The sequence below is a fragment of the Cryptotermes secundus genome, unplaced genomic scaffold (genome assembly GCF_002891405.2).
Source record: "Cryptotermes secundus unplaced genomic scaffold, Csec_1.0 scaffold179, whole genome shotgun sequence".
In the NCBI taxonomy this organism is placed as follows: Eukaryota; Metazoa; Arthropoda; class Insecta; order Blattodea; family Kalotermitidae; genus Cryptotermes; species Cryptotermes secundus.
Genome location: NW_019724586.1, coordinates 737,418 through 751,732, shown reverse-complemented (window position 1 = coordinate 751,732; position 14,315 = coordinate 737,418). Strand labels below are relative to the sequence as shown.

The following is a 14,315-nucleotide window of genomic DNA, read 5'->3' as shown; positions in this document are numbered from 1 at the left end:
ATTTTAACTATTTGTAATTATTTTAATTAACTGGAACGTGGCTATCTTGGACAAAGTGAAGTTTTGTGTGTTGGTGATTTCTTTTTCTACTATAAATGCCTCTGATGATGGCTCCGTGGTGAGCCGAAACATGTAAGGCAGGTGCTGACGAGGTGGAAAACTTAAAAAAGTGTCACATTTGACGGAAGGAACTTGATTGTTAATATTACTTTGCGTCCACATGATTCCGTCTTGGAAGGTATTGTTGGGCTCAGGCGTCGAAATGCCTCGACGTGGAATAGTAACTCTAACATAGAGAGAAATGTGTTAAGGAAAGTGGAAGAAGGAAAAGCAATAAGTATGAAATAGTGAGATGGGAAAAAAAAACGTAAAAAACTCCGTGGCCTGTAGTTCGCAAGCGAACTATACCGACCGAGCGACCGCCGCTTATCGGCGAAGCTAGTGCCAACTTTAGCGGATAGATGGTGTCACGTGGTCAGCTCAACGGATCCCCACGGCCGTTAATCTCGGCGAGATAAGAGAAAAGCATAAAGAATATAAAAAATGAAAGAGTAAATAAAGGAAACATAATTGGAATAAACAAGAAAATGCGGAAGTAAAGCATGAAAGGTGACACGAGCGAGGGAGTAGGGGAAATACGAATAAATTTGAGACTGGATGCCTGCCAGACCCTCAAGTTACGTGCTTTAAGTAGCAGCACAATGCAACGGTATGAGGAAAGAGCCGCGCCTGAACAAAGCTGTGCCCTCAGTGTCATGTCTGCCGCTCATTGCCGATATGCGAAAATTGAATCACACGTCGTTAGACACTGAAATACGTCTGAAGAATGAAGAAAGTCTGTAATGAATACCGTACGCTCTACTTCAGCCATTCTGCTTCCGTGCCGACATCATGGTCTTCTTGTAAACTACCGCAGAGGTAAAAATAGTAACAAAGAGATATGCAAACGGAGGTGAGTAGGTGACAAACAGTACATGATAACACCTTCTGACTTGTAAGGCAACTTGCAAGAACGCGGTTAGAAAGACGCAGATTACCAAGAAAATAGTATTAAAGGAAGAGATTAGAGAAACAAAAGTTACAAAGGAAAAGAAAGAACAAGAAGTTCTGGTAAGAAGTAATCGCCTATTTTTTGATACGAAAAGGACCGCAAAGAAAACGACTCGTCCAACAATTCTTCTATTGTTGCGGTAACGTTTTTACCGAGCCGTTGCCTAGCCAACAGTAGTGGGATAAATATATGGACACAAAGACTGATGGGAGTGATTTACGAAGTACACCGCTCAGATGGGTTAAGGTGCCATCACATAAATACTAAGTTTCATAAGGATTGGTTCAGCCATTCAGAAGTTGATAGGGGGAAACCACAGACATACAGACAGCAAGGTGATCGCATAAGCCTATTTTAATTTTTTCACAATAAGAAAAGTAGGCTAAAATGGGAAGGAAATTATTAAAATAAATGTAAAAAAACGAATAGAAATGTTAAACAAGAGAGAAAGGGAAAGAAGACAGAAAGACGAATGGAAGTAACAATGGGAAACCTCGAAATAATGTATGAGCGAATGGATGCATCGATGAAAGTTGTAACAGGTTATTATTTCTTAACTTATTTAACGACGCCTTCGATTACAGAGACCATGTGATGTCCAAGGTTACGATTAGTAATGAACAAGGAACTGGAAAACATGTGGAAGTGAGAGGTCCTGCATAATTCAACATATTCAGGCGTTTTCTGGACAGGCTGAGGAAAATCAAGATACACTTCAAGCAGATTGCCCAGCATCCAACAGAGATCTTAACCCAGCCTTAACAGCTCGAGTGCAACGTTAGTTAAGCTGTACTGGAATAACCAAGTCCAAGAATTTTCCAAAATAAATTAGAAAAATTCGGATACGGTAACTCTATAGGCAGAGTTTCATACCAGGCATCTTTATTCTCAATGCTTTCACTACTTTAATTTATCACTTTTCTTTTTCTGCCCATGATTTACGGTCACGGCATAATTAAGGTACTATCTCTGAATTTGTCTGGAGGAACTAAGGAAAACCACAAAACCCTCAGTCATGATAGTTGGTGTCCTAGGCGAATTGAACCGGGTACTTCCCAAATACAAGACAGAAGTGTTACCGGTTTGGCCAATTTGCTGGGTGTTTTGTTTTAAGACCGTTGTCCTAGTAATCCGTGTACCCAGCACAGTGCACAATAAGATCTTGTCTGCTGAAAGACATCTCTCACTGCGGATAGAAATGGATCTATGCGTGGCTCCTTCTGCTACATATCACCCTCTTTCCCTAAGTCGTCAGGCTGAAGATTACGTAGGGCCCGTATGACACGTGCAGATGAAGATTGGAAGGATACATGCATAAACAATTTTAGTCTAGAAATCTAGACAATATGACGTAGAATGTGACCTCTGTAGGACATACAGCACAAAGGAAGCCATTTTTAAAGAGCGAATTTGCAGGCGTCAGTATGGAAGTTCGTTAAGAAATAAGCGCAGAGAAACGTCAGTACACATTTGTCTCACCACCAGAATTCGAAATGTTTGCCGAACGAAACCAAAACCAAAAGCTCAAGAATTTCCTCAGAGGTTGAATCTGGAAATGATTGAATTCATAAATCAATTTTTCATCTTAAAATCTCGTATCCAAGAACAAGAAGACTGAAGTTTTTCTTTCCACCACGGCGGCCCGGGTTCGAGCCCAGGTCAGGACATGTGGAATTGTTGGTTGACAAAGTGGAATTAGGGCAGGTTTTCTCCGAGAACTTCGGTTTCCCCTGTCAATTCTCATTCCACCGATTGCTCCACATTCATCATCTATGATCATCTACCTTCAGGGGCTGGTACAATAGGCCAGTTAGTGGCCGACGTACCAAGTGGACTCGGTCTCACTCCACTCCACTAATTATAAATTTTACCTATCGTTTTACGATTAATAAATTAGTGAATGAGTGCTTCGATGACAAATATAACAGATTATTTCTCAACTTATCTAACGACGCTTTCTATTGCAGAGACCATATGATGACCAAGGATACGATTATTAAGGAATATGGAACCGGAAAATGAAACGTGGAAGTGAGCGGTCGTGCATAATTTAACATATTTCGGCATTTTCTGGCCAGGCTGAGGAAAATCACGAAACACTTCCAGCAGATTGGCCAGCACCCAACAGAGATTTGAACCCAGCAATTACAGAATACAAACCACATGCCTTAATAACTCGATCGTAACTTTCGTTAAGATGTAATGGAATAACCATGTGCAAGAATTTTCTTCAATAAATGAGAGAAAAATTCAGACACAGAACTCTAGAGGCACCATTATTCTCAATGCTTTCACTACGGTACTTCATCTATTTTCCTTTTCTGCCTATGATTTACTTGTGTAATCCCTTCCCCATTCATATGCATGAAACCTGTTTCATACAAATTGTATACAACACGCAGTTCCAGTCGGTTATTTCTTTATGAAGTGTCCTAATTGTTCCCTTTATGAACTCCCATTTGCTGTAAGGTTTCTCTACAGTATAGTGCCCTGTACAAGCTCTAGCCAATTCACTTCTGAATGAATGGGACGGTCAATGTTTGGCCGTTCTGTGCGGACGATCTGAGAACATGTACGAATAAGTTTGTAAGGGACATTGCATATGCTAAGGTTTAAATGTAAGCACTTTACCTTGCCTTCACAGCTGAAAACAGTCGTCAATTTACTAAACAATTAAGTGGAAAGCAACATATTATTTTGTTTGTTTTGTAATGCCTTTTGTCATGTAGTACGACCAGATAACAAACTGAGGATGTTCAGAACAAAGTGCTGAAAAGACGAAGTGAGAGGTGGAAGAAGAAACTTACACAACAGAGAGGTCCAGAAGTTATACTCCTCAACAAGTACGAGTTATGTTAGGATGACCAACACAAGGAAGCTTACACGGAAGGTACATATAGAACCCACAAAAAATACTAGGATGCATATATAATTTTAGCCGAGAAGTGTTCAGCGGGTAGTCTGTCTAGGAGACCTACACGCAGATAGGAGAATGACGTTGAAATGGGTCTTAGAGAGGCAGCCTATGATACGAAGGATAGACTGATCAGGCTCAGGATATGTTTGAAAGGCGGCCTTTTGTGTATAAAGTACTGAATCTTCGGGTCTGATAAACGCAGAGGACTTCTTAAACTGATAACCGACCCTCAGCTTCTCAATGGGGCTACTTCGTCGGTTATGTGATATATCGATTTCGATTCGTGGAGACATGAATGCGTGGATAAGAACATCCTACCCTCTGGGTTCGCATGTACACGAATACAGGCTCATTTAATCTGGATCACTCGTTAGCGTTGCTGCCTTACAGTGTCAATCAGCGTGGAGACGCCATATCAGCTACTGCTAGTCCCGAAAAGAAATTCCATGCGAAAACGAATATGGAACCTCTGCCCATAGGAGGGCGATTTCATGTCTGACGTTTTGTGTTACACCGATACCCACAACAACGTAACAGAAAGCTTGGAATATAAACACATCTCCTGAGATGTAGGAGAACAAATTCTATATTTTCTCCAAAATGGCTCTATATTTTTAATTAAGTTTCAGGAAATATTCTTAAAGATTCTATTACGGAAACGAAACATGTGAGTAGGTAACTGTATGCCATCCAGAGCATTCATTACCTTCAACATACTGTGACATGACGCCTGAAAGGCGGAACAGGGGAGCCAGAACAGGTCATTGCTAGGCAACGGAACGGTAAACACGCTCCCGTGGCAACGGTTAAGCACGCAGCAATACAGAACCACGGAAAGCGGTGCCTACTTCCGAAAGACCCCACTCGTGAAGTCCTTCGGAAGTCGGCAGTAGACGGTTAGGAGTTAGTTGTGAGTCTGTGCAGTTCGTGGTTTGCCACGACCATGGAAGCTGAGGAATGTTCATTGTTATAAGCGGCTACCAAGCAACGACGAGTGTAGACAGAACAAACCGAGAAGGCTTACTGTGTGCTATAGTCATTTGTAGTGTGTGTGGATTGGTGAGAGTAATGTTGTATTCTAGCGTCCTGTTGCACTGATTTTCGTCCATGATATGTATACAGTGGCCGTCTTGTAGTGCACTCAGTTTCACCTGTTATTTCACAACATGTTTTGGCAACATAGTGCCATCATCAGGTGCTCCATTTACGTTAATCTATTGCATTGCTTGCCATTATGTCATTGTAAAATTATTAAAAAAATATTTAAAAATATTCGTCAATTATAATAAATTTTTATACACTAAAATATTGTTAAGATATTCATCTTTCATGTCCCAATTCAAATCCGCGCATGGTTCCTCTACTATGGGAGTCGTTCCTCTTATATTCCGTGTATATCGTGTCTCGTGATGTGTGTTCCCTTTTTGGCAGCCATATCATGGACGATTGGTGAGAGTGTTATAGTTATTTGTAGTTATGGATCATAAGCATTCAATAAATTCAATACTCAATTCAAACCCTGTGTCTAGTCACTAACACGTGACAGTACATTAGAGTGTTTCAACACTATTTCCCCGAACTTTTCCCAACTTACACATAACAGAATCAGAGGCCGAAAAGTGAAAACTGACGACCATTCAACGATGCATCCAACAAAATGTGGATGTTATGGACAGTGTCCATGAGATGTGTTCGGTGTTTCGGAGTGTTACGTTTTGGACATAACGGAATGGAACAAAGCAAAAATGACGACAAGAACTTAAAACCTGTGATGATAAATTAGAGCTGAAAATTTGTGACGACGGTACATCAGCACAAATATTATGTTTCTGGACATTATCCATCGTCCTGTTTTCTTTAACTCAAACACGGTCCTATTTTTGTTTCAAAATAAATATATACATATAAGCGGGACGGTGTTTCCAGATAAAGACAGGACGATAGATGTGCAGAAACATAATATTTGTACTGTGATGACAAAGTTCTACAGCTGCAGATATCGAGGCGACAGAGAAATTCCGATTTGGCCCGAACACGTTAGAGCATTTCTGGTGTTACGGTGTCAATAGCTATCTTAATCCTGTGTTTTGGTGTATCAACGCTGTTATCTACATGCAAAACGACTTCATAAACTATGCTCTTATGTAGTCCAACATAAGAAAATCAAGGTGCGTCAAATCCCTGTATCTAGGAAGTTGGAAACTTTTCATTTAGAGAAGCTGGAACAAAGGTGCAAAGACAGGGCAACTCCTTGTTGGGAAACTTCAACTTCCCCTTCTTCAAGGTGTGGAAGAACGAAGGTTTAGAAGATGCCAAGGTTTCCGTTACGGTAGCTTCAAACAGAAGGACGATTGGGTCGAGAGAGAAATGTAGTCTTGACAGGACCATCTGCCGCATGCCAAGAGACGCACACGTGAAACTTTATTAAATCAAACTAGGTAGTTTTTACATCAATAAAATACCTTCCATGATAAGAGAAATATAACATATTGAAACACCGAACATATTCTGTTGACATGCCCTGTTTTATTAGATTAACTAACTTCATGGAGCTGAGCACCTGCTGTGAAGCCGCCAGTCACGCAGATAATCAAGAACTTCCCAACGTTTTATGAACCCTGGAGGTTCATTACTGTGTTCAAAAGATCCCTCCACTGGTCCCTATCCTGAGTCAGATCAATCCAGTCCATACTACCCTATCTTATCACTCTAAGCTCCATTTTAATATTATCCACCCACCTAAATCTTGGCCCTCCTAGTGGTCTCTTTCCTCCTGGCTTTCTTATCAATATCCTATATGCACTCATCTTCGCCCAATTCGTGCTACATGCCCTGCCAATCTCACCCTCCCTTGACTTGATCATTCCAATTATACTTGGACGAGAGTACAAGTTATGAAGCTCCTCACTATGCAGTTCTCCAACCTCCTGTCGCTTCATCTCTCTTTGGTCCAAATATTCTCCTCAGCACCCTGTTCTCAAACACCCTCAGTCTATGACCCTCCCTTAATGTCAGATACCATGTTTCACACCATACAGAACCACATGTAATTTTCTATATTATATCACAATAAGCATTAAGTTAAAAAATACGAACAATTCTTGTTTGATTTGTTTCCTACTTCCTGTGGTTTCTTTTACGCATGCGCATGATGTATCGCCTGAGAATGAATTTAAATGCTTACTTAATACGAGTTACGTAGAAGAATAAGCCTCTGAATTTACCTCTTCCATCTTTTCTTCCTCATAGCACGTCTCTTCTTACCCATGCACATACACGTACATATATACATCGCATTTGTTCACAAAATATTCAAATTAAGTCCTCTTACGTGAATAAAACTGATCTGACATTCAGAGAACACAGAGAGAGACAGAGGAAGAAAGTGGAAAATAATGAACAGATTTTTGTACCATACATTTATTTTTTCTTCACTTTATGCGAATGAACACTTACATTAAGACTGTTGTCTTCTGGGTTGCGACACAGAAATTTTTGTGCGCTGATACTGACGTTTCGGTGAAACATGCTGCCTTCATCTTCAAGCTTGAGCCCTGAAGATGAAGGCAAGATGTTACTTCGAAAAGCCAGTACCCAGCCATAACATTAGACGGTGTCGCAACCCAGAAGACAATAAACTTAATAATCATCACTTCCAAAACTTGTAACACTTCCGCTACTGACAGCTTATTTTTACGATATTCCATCCGTGAGATGTTCAAGCCATTACCTCATCTCTAGTCAATGCAGTCCTAATTGTTTTGTGAAATATTTCTTTAAAACGAAATTTATATTCAATTACGGCGCAGCTCTCAGGTACAAGGATGTATTTACCTTTCCTTTAATATCTGTTGTTAATTACGCAAAGCAAATTGTTTCTAATAAGAAAATATCAGAATACATCCTTTTCCAAGTTCCCAATAGCTAATATGTATATCGAACACAAAATTTTTCAGGAATACCAACATTGCGTTCGGCAAGTATCGACTGCAGATGTCACATAAAGCTCTATGTAATGTAAGGTATGCATGTATGGTGTGTTTAACGGCTTTGTCCGTATCTCGGATTCTACAGCGTCCGATGTCAGGATGAACAGATTGGAAATCCTGTGGAAGGAAGCGCCAGCGTATAAACGTCACAATAGTTTACAGAGTGATACCTTCCTTGCTTGCAAACCGAAAAAAAAACTGTCTCTTATGGCTACTATCAGCTGCTACGAAATCTCATGTGATCAATTTATATTTTTATCATTCTTCCTCTTTCGAAGTATTTCCTTCCAAAAGGTAAATTCGATTTCCATATAAAGGTTCAGCCACACAGAGCGCTACGTACGCGACGCACGCTACGTACGCTATGTTCGCTATACGAACACAAAAATATCTCCCTTTATTGCCAATGTGACTGGCCACACAGACTTCCGTACGCTACGTACGCAATGTTCCCTATGCTAGCTGCGTCGCAGAGTGTACACAGCGTACGTAGCGTACGTGGCGAACATAGCGTAGCGCTCTGTGTGGCCGAACCTTAATACATTGAAAAGTCACAGTAAAATATCTTATCATAGAGACGGACAGTGAGTGAGTGAGTGAGTGAGTGAGTGGGAGAGAGGTAGAAAGTGTAGTAGAAGTGTAGGTAAAAGTGAAAAATAGTTGGGAAAGAGGGAGACACTTTACTGTGGGGAGGGACAATGAGCGTAATTCTGCTAGAAGGTTCCCAGGCTTCGCCTGCTCTTGTGATAGAATGAAGTGTTCAAGAACAAAACTGCTTAGGAAACTGCACGGACCAAAGGGACATCTGAAGAATGCACAGAATACAATCGCTGCTGAAAAGAGCGTGCCATCCGATGAGAAAGTTCCATTCTTGAAGAGATTTTAATGACAGGACGTACTGATGCAACGCAATGGTTCCACCGTTCTCAGAAGTAAACATAAGAGGCTTGACAATAAATTTCGCGAACTTGCCACCGTGTGCTTGGCGTGGTAGCACTGGACACAAACCTCAGTATTTTTTCATGACGTTGGCATATCTGCATTTCACAGCTGTATTGTTGTTGATCTGCGTGAAAAAGTTAGATGGAAACGACCCGAACTTTTGCCAGCACCTCATGGATCTTGCATCACGACAATGCAACTGCTCACACTGCTCTGTCTGTGAGGGAGTTCTCAGATAGTAAAGAAATAACTGTGCTGAAACACCTCCCTTTTCATTGGATGTAGCCCCCTATCACGTTTTTCTGTTCCAGAAGATAAAGGAATTACTGAAAGGAAGGCATTTTGATATTGATGACATCAGTTAGGACAGGAGTAATACGACGGCAGCTCTGAAGGTAATTTCACAAAATCAGTCCAAAAATTGTTTTAAAGGGTGGATTAGGTGCTGCCGTCAGTGCATAGCTTCCCAAAGGGAGTACTCTGAAGGCGAACCCAGTGGTATTCAGCAATAAGGTATGTAACACTTTTACTGCGATGAGTTTGCGAACTTTATTGTCATACAACGTATGCATGCAGACCAAAATTCGTCTTTTATTTATTTTGTAACCGCTCATTTCTTTTGGGCCCTTTACGTTGGTCGCCACGCTGTTGCCGTCCTCCCTTTTTCCTACGTTGTGCTCCACTTATCACCGTCCTCCCTCTTCTCGTGGATGTCGAGAAGTTAGCTGGGAAGGGAGGAGAATTGTGGTTGTTGGAGCTGTTACGCGAGAGCAGGTAAAGACGGGAGTATCTGGATTCTGTTCAGTAATTTGTAGAGCTGAGTTCCTATCCCGGGTCTTATACGGGTCTGGCTCGGGCAGGGCAGGAAGAACCTTTCACTACAATCACACACCTTTTTCGACCGTTGCACTTAGTGGTCATTTAATTCCCTCCAGCTTACGGAATACAACTGAATTTATTAGTACACTTAATTTGATCTTTACTTATAATACTTTACGGAAGGGCCGTAGTTGTAAATTTTGTGTCCGACTTTGCCGAAAGTTGTATCAAGACTCCTCGAGGTGGAATGCCCTCTCTCTGAATCCTGAGGTCCACGAACCCCAGACTCCAAGAGAAATCCACTCCTCCACTTCTGCCATTGGTTAAGTTTTCAAACTAGGAGGTTCCCTAAATTTTGAATTCCCAATCAAGTTGCTTTGCTATGTGATTCTGGCAGATGCTGACCTGACGCTAAGGTTGACAGCCCCTTGATGCATTATGATCAGCGTATGAGGCTCCGGCCGTCCCACTTCTAAGTTATCGCTGTCCCAAGCTGTCAGCTCTCAAATTCTCAAATACTTTCCGACTTTGCTGAAACTGCCAGAATTCCAGGAAAGTACCAGATGTTACTTCCTGTCCACATAGCAAAACTTGAACTATGTCCCTTCCGCGTGTAAGAGCTGGCTATCTGCCGGATCTCTTTGTTTGTAATTTTGTAATCTTAACTTAATACAGATTTAATTAATGCACAACAGTCCTCCAATCAGAATGAACGGTTACAATTTTATAACGCTGTCGGTATCCAGGCTATATACCGTCAACTGGTAGGATAACTGGTGAATTGGAAAGGATCTAAGAAAACCCGATACTAGCCTAATAGACGTACTACTGGCCTGGAGGGGCTGAGAAAAATCCCGGAAACCCCACTCAAGTTAGCAGGTGTCAAGACCGGAATTCAAACCCAGTAACTACTGAACATGTGTCTAAATCGTATATGTATTATATACATCGAGTGCAGAATGCATGAAACTTAACAATTATCATCTTATTTTATAAATAATTACGGAAGTTAATGAAAGATTGCGGTAGACCTGCGCTAAGTGGCCTCAAAAACGTCCACGCACGAAGCTGTACTTTGTTACATGAACTAGGTTATAAACCTACTGCGTTTCTTCTGTACAGTTTCATGCAATATAATCACTGCATCTGGAAACAAGGGTTGGTGCTACTATAATTACTGAAGTGGACACGCAGTATAACTTTCAAGACACGTAACGAAAATACAGTTGTCCCTGCGCTTAACAACAGCACTACGCCACGAAACGGTATAGGCAAGTGAAAGTATAGATCCGTGTATTCTTGAACTCAGCACTAGTTGAAAGGTCAAACTGTCCCTGTGTTTAGTTAACTAAGCACTATACCATAAAGACATATGGGGGAGTGGAGGTATGGCTCCATCATTCCTGATCTCGACACTAAATGGAGGTGAGTGATAAGCTTCACGCTCCTGCCGCTTTACACCCGGGGGAGATCCTGGTACTAAATGGATAGGAGGCTGGGTGGGGCCCAGAGACTATCTGAACGTGTGGAGGAGAGAAAAATCTTACCCCTACCGTGAATCGAACCACGGACATCCAGCCTGTAGCCCGTCGTTATACCGACTGAGCTATCCAGATTCATCTTGGAAGTCAACATGGATAACAAAATTAATTTTACAGAGAAGACATTAGCCTCCGTTACAGTTGCTACGAATGCAGTAGAAAAACGAGAGAACACAGTGTAACCAGTCTTCAGAGAAATTGTTACCTTCCGTGTAATTCGTAGGGCATTCTGGTCTGTTATTCGGTATTGAAGGCGCTGATTAGTTCTGTGATCTAGGACTGCTTTATTTATCCTTACAGTCGACAAAGAACGACGTACTTACTCCAGTTTGGTTTCAGATCGAGAGTGCAAACTTTATGTTACGTTGTGGTACCCACTCTGATAATGCTTTGTCGAACATGCGTCCAAAAGAAAACCTACTTTCCAACAGACACAATGCTATATATCCTGGCCATTCACACACTCTACAAACACATTATTTTTGAAAAGGATCGACATATTGAATGCACACATGCAACAGGTCCAGGTCGCCAGAGTACTTTCATTAGACGAAATAAATAAGTAAAGCTATCCTTGTACCAGGCTGTGGTGGCCCATAGGCTTGTGAGACGTCGAGGCTCCCACATTTTCTACACAATCGGCTTACATATGGCGATGAGGCTGTCAGCCTTACGCGCCGGCGGCCCTTAACCCCCCGGAAGTTTCCTGGTACTCTTTTCTGTTAGAGGCTGAGTCGACCCCAGGGCCATAGTGCGGCTGGAAGGATTAGGTAAATTGAAAAAATCCACCTCATCGGGATTCAATCCCGCGACCCTCCGGCTTGTAGCGTAGTGTCTCAACGAACTACGTTACCGCGTGCCCCCATTAGACGAAGTCTCAAGCAAACAATTGAATATAATTTAACAAACAGGAGTCCATAAAAATGCACGTATCAGGAGACAAGAAGCATTTTAGAATAGGGAGGTGCTGCGAAACAAGCCAAATCACCTCAGAAATCATAGCGCCTAACAAACATATCCTGCTTTGCAGCTTCCATCATTTTGGCACTTGTATGCTAAATCGCTTGACCAAGAGACTGACAGAGACAATTTTAAATGATGTGACGTAAACAGTCCTTATATTAAACGCATTTCGGTTCCATTTTAAATTTGTCGACATTTTACGACTCCGGTATTCCGTGTTCCGAATTCGGAACTTGACGGATCTAAGTGAAACTGACCTGTCCGCATGACCTGCGCTCCCTGACGCTTGACAAAGTCAAACTGTTGTCAGTGTGAGAAATACAAATCCCCAGCCGTGACGCCACCTCTGTCCGCCATAATTGCTACACCCCCATTTGAACCTTGAGAATTGTCATGATTTTCTTCAGTTTCTCCAGGGAGCTCTGGAACAATCCCTTAATAGGGGTCATGGCCATCTGTCTTCAGATTCAGTTCGATTCATCATTAACGAATATCTACAATGTTTATTCGACGTCATGTAAATTCCAGCAGCGTATCTTTCGTCGAAAGCAACCGAATAACGTATACAAAGAAATGCGATATCAAACTGTATCTGGTAGCAAGTGTATTAGTGCTCATATCTTAAACATTAACTATCGTTAATGTACAGCACATTAAATGTGAAACGCCCAACTACCTACAGAACAAGGAAGTTCACAGCGTATTGTTTCGGCGAGCTTTATTACGTCACGTTGAGAACACTGCCCGCATTCTGCCTACCTTTAGCGGAAAAATATAACTTAGTAACACACGTGTCCTCAACGTACCATTTTGAACATTTTCCAACAATCTACGCTACTTATTTCATTGTTTGGGCAGTTCTACGAAAACCATTCTTGTCCTTAGTTAGTTACTCGTATTATTATACAAGTCATTTCTATTCCATTTACGTGCTGTGCTTTACATATGAAACTCTGGTTAATAAAATTTCTAATCGTAAAATGTTTGGTTACCCCTGACGAATTTCAATTTCCTCTTATTGACCGCGTACTTCCCTCCCCCCCGGGAGGGGGGAAAGCTAGTTTGAGTACGTATTTCGAGATTCCGCCGCGTGAGACCGCGGCATGACTTACAGTTACACACTGCTATCTATCAAGCGAGAGTAGAACTACGAGTATTTACTCACCGCCTTCATCCGTCATCACAAGAACCGTTGTGCTCGGCCCTGGTCCTTCTGGATTGAACACCTGGAGGGATACACGGTACTGTGTGTAAGTTTCCAAATTCTGAATTGTGTGGCTCTGAAACGAAAAAGAGAATTCCAGTTATTTACAGTAACTTCCATTTCAATCTCAATAAATACCTTTATTTGTTTTGTATTTCCCCATTTTATAAATGTGACATACGAGCAACTACACAACAAACTACGTACTTATTATAAATACTGCAGTCGTACTAGAAGTCGGAGCAAGTGATGAACTGCCGTGCAGGGACACAGCACACATATCAGCATTGCGTTTTTTTGCGAACTGGCAAAATTTGCACAGGTCGGGTAGTACTGCAACACTGGCGTTAAACAGCTAGAGGCCTCAGAACTATGTGAACAAAATCTAATGCTTAAATTGGCTTTTGAATTTAATGAAACTTCGCCATGACCAAACAACAGAAAATGAAAGCGCTGTTAAATAGCCAACGAAAAAATCAAACAGCAGCAACATCTATACGTCACAGGAATTTACGGTGCTGGTGTAAACAAGACATCAGACAAATAACAGAAAGTACGAGTATACCAACTTCAATACAACTTCGGAGCTGAAGGTCTGCAATCCTCTTCCAGAACTAGAAAGGCAACTATACTGGTTGAGGACTTCCGTGGTTTTCAGTAGGAAAATTCTGGAATAATACTGTAACATGTTGCGCGACTGAGAACCCCCCTCCTCTCCACGGTAACGTAGCGCTCCCCGCCACTCCCCTCCGCGGTGACGTCACGCGGTGACGTAACGCGCAACGCTAACGTAACCGTAATCAACGTCCTACTGTGACGTGGCACTCATTACGCCACAGGCAAGCACTGCAGCTATATAAGTGGATGCACAGTGCGTATCGATCAGTTC

The 14,315-nt window shown here is 41.7% G+C and overlaps 1 protein-coding gene across 4 annotated transcripts in view; it reads right to left on the bottom strand.

The window, feature by feature from the left end:
- Positions 1–14,315, bottom strand: part of LOC111862305 (tyrosine-protein phosphatase 99A) — a gene marked incomplete at its 5' end in the record, with an annotated part of 708,382 nt that overhangs the window by 135,594 nt on the left and 558,473 nt on the right. For all 4 annotated transcript variants that reach the window (XM_023847579.2, XM_023847580.2, XM_023847581.2 and 1 more), the window contains 1 exon segment: positions 13,388–13,502. In XM_023847579.2, the coding sequence (XP_023703347.2) occupies positions 13,388–13,502 (115 nt within the window).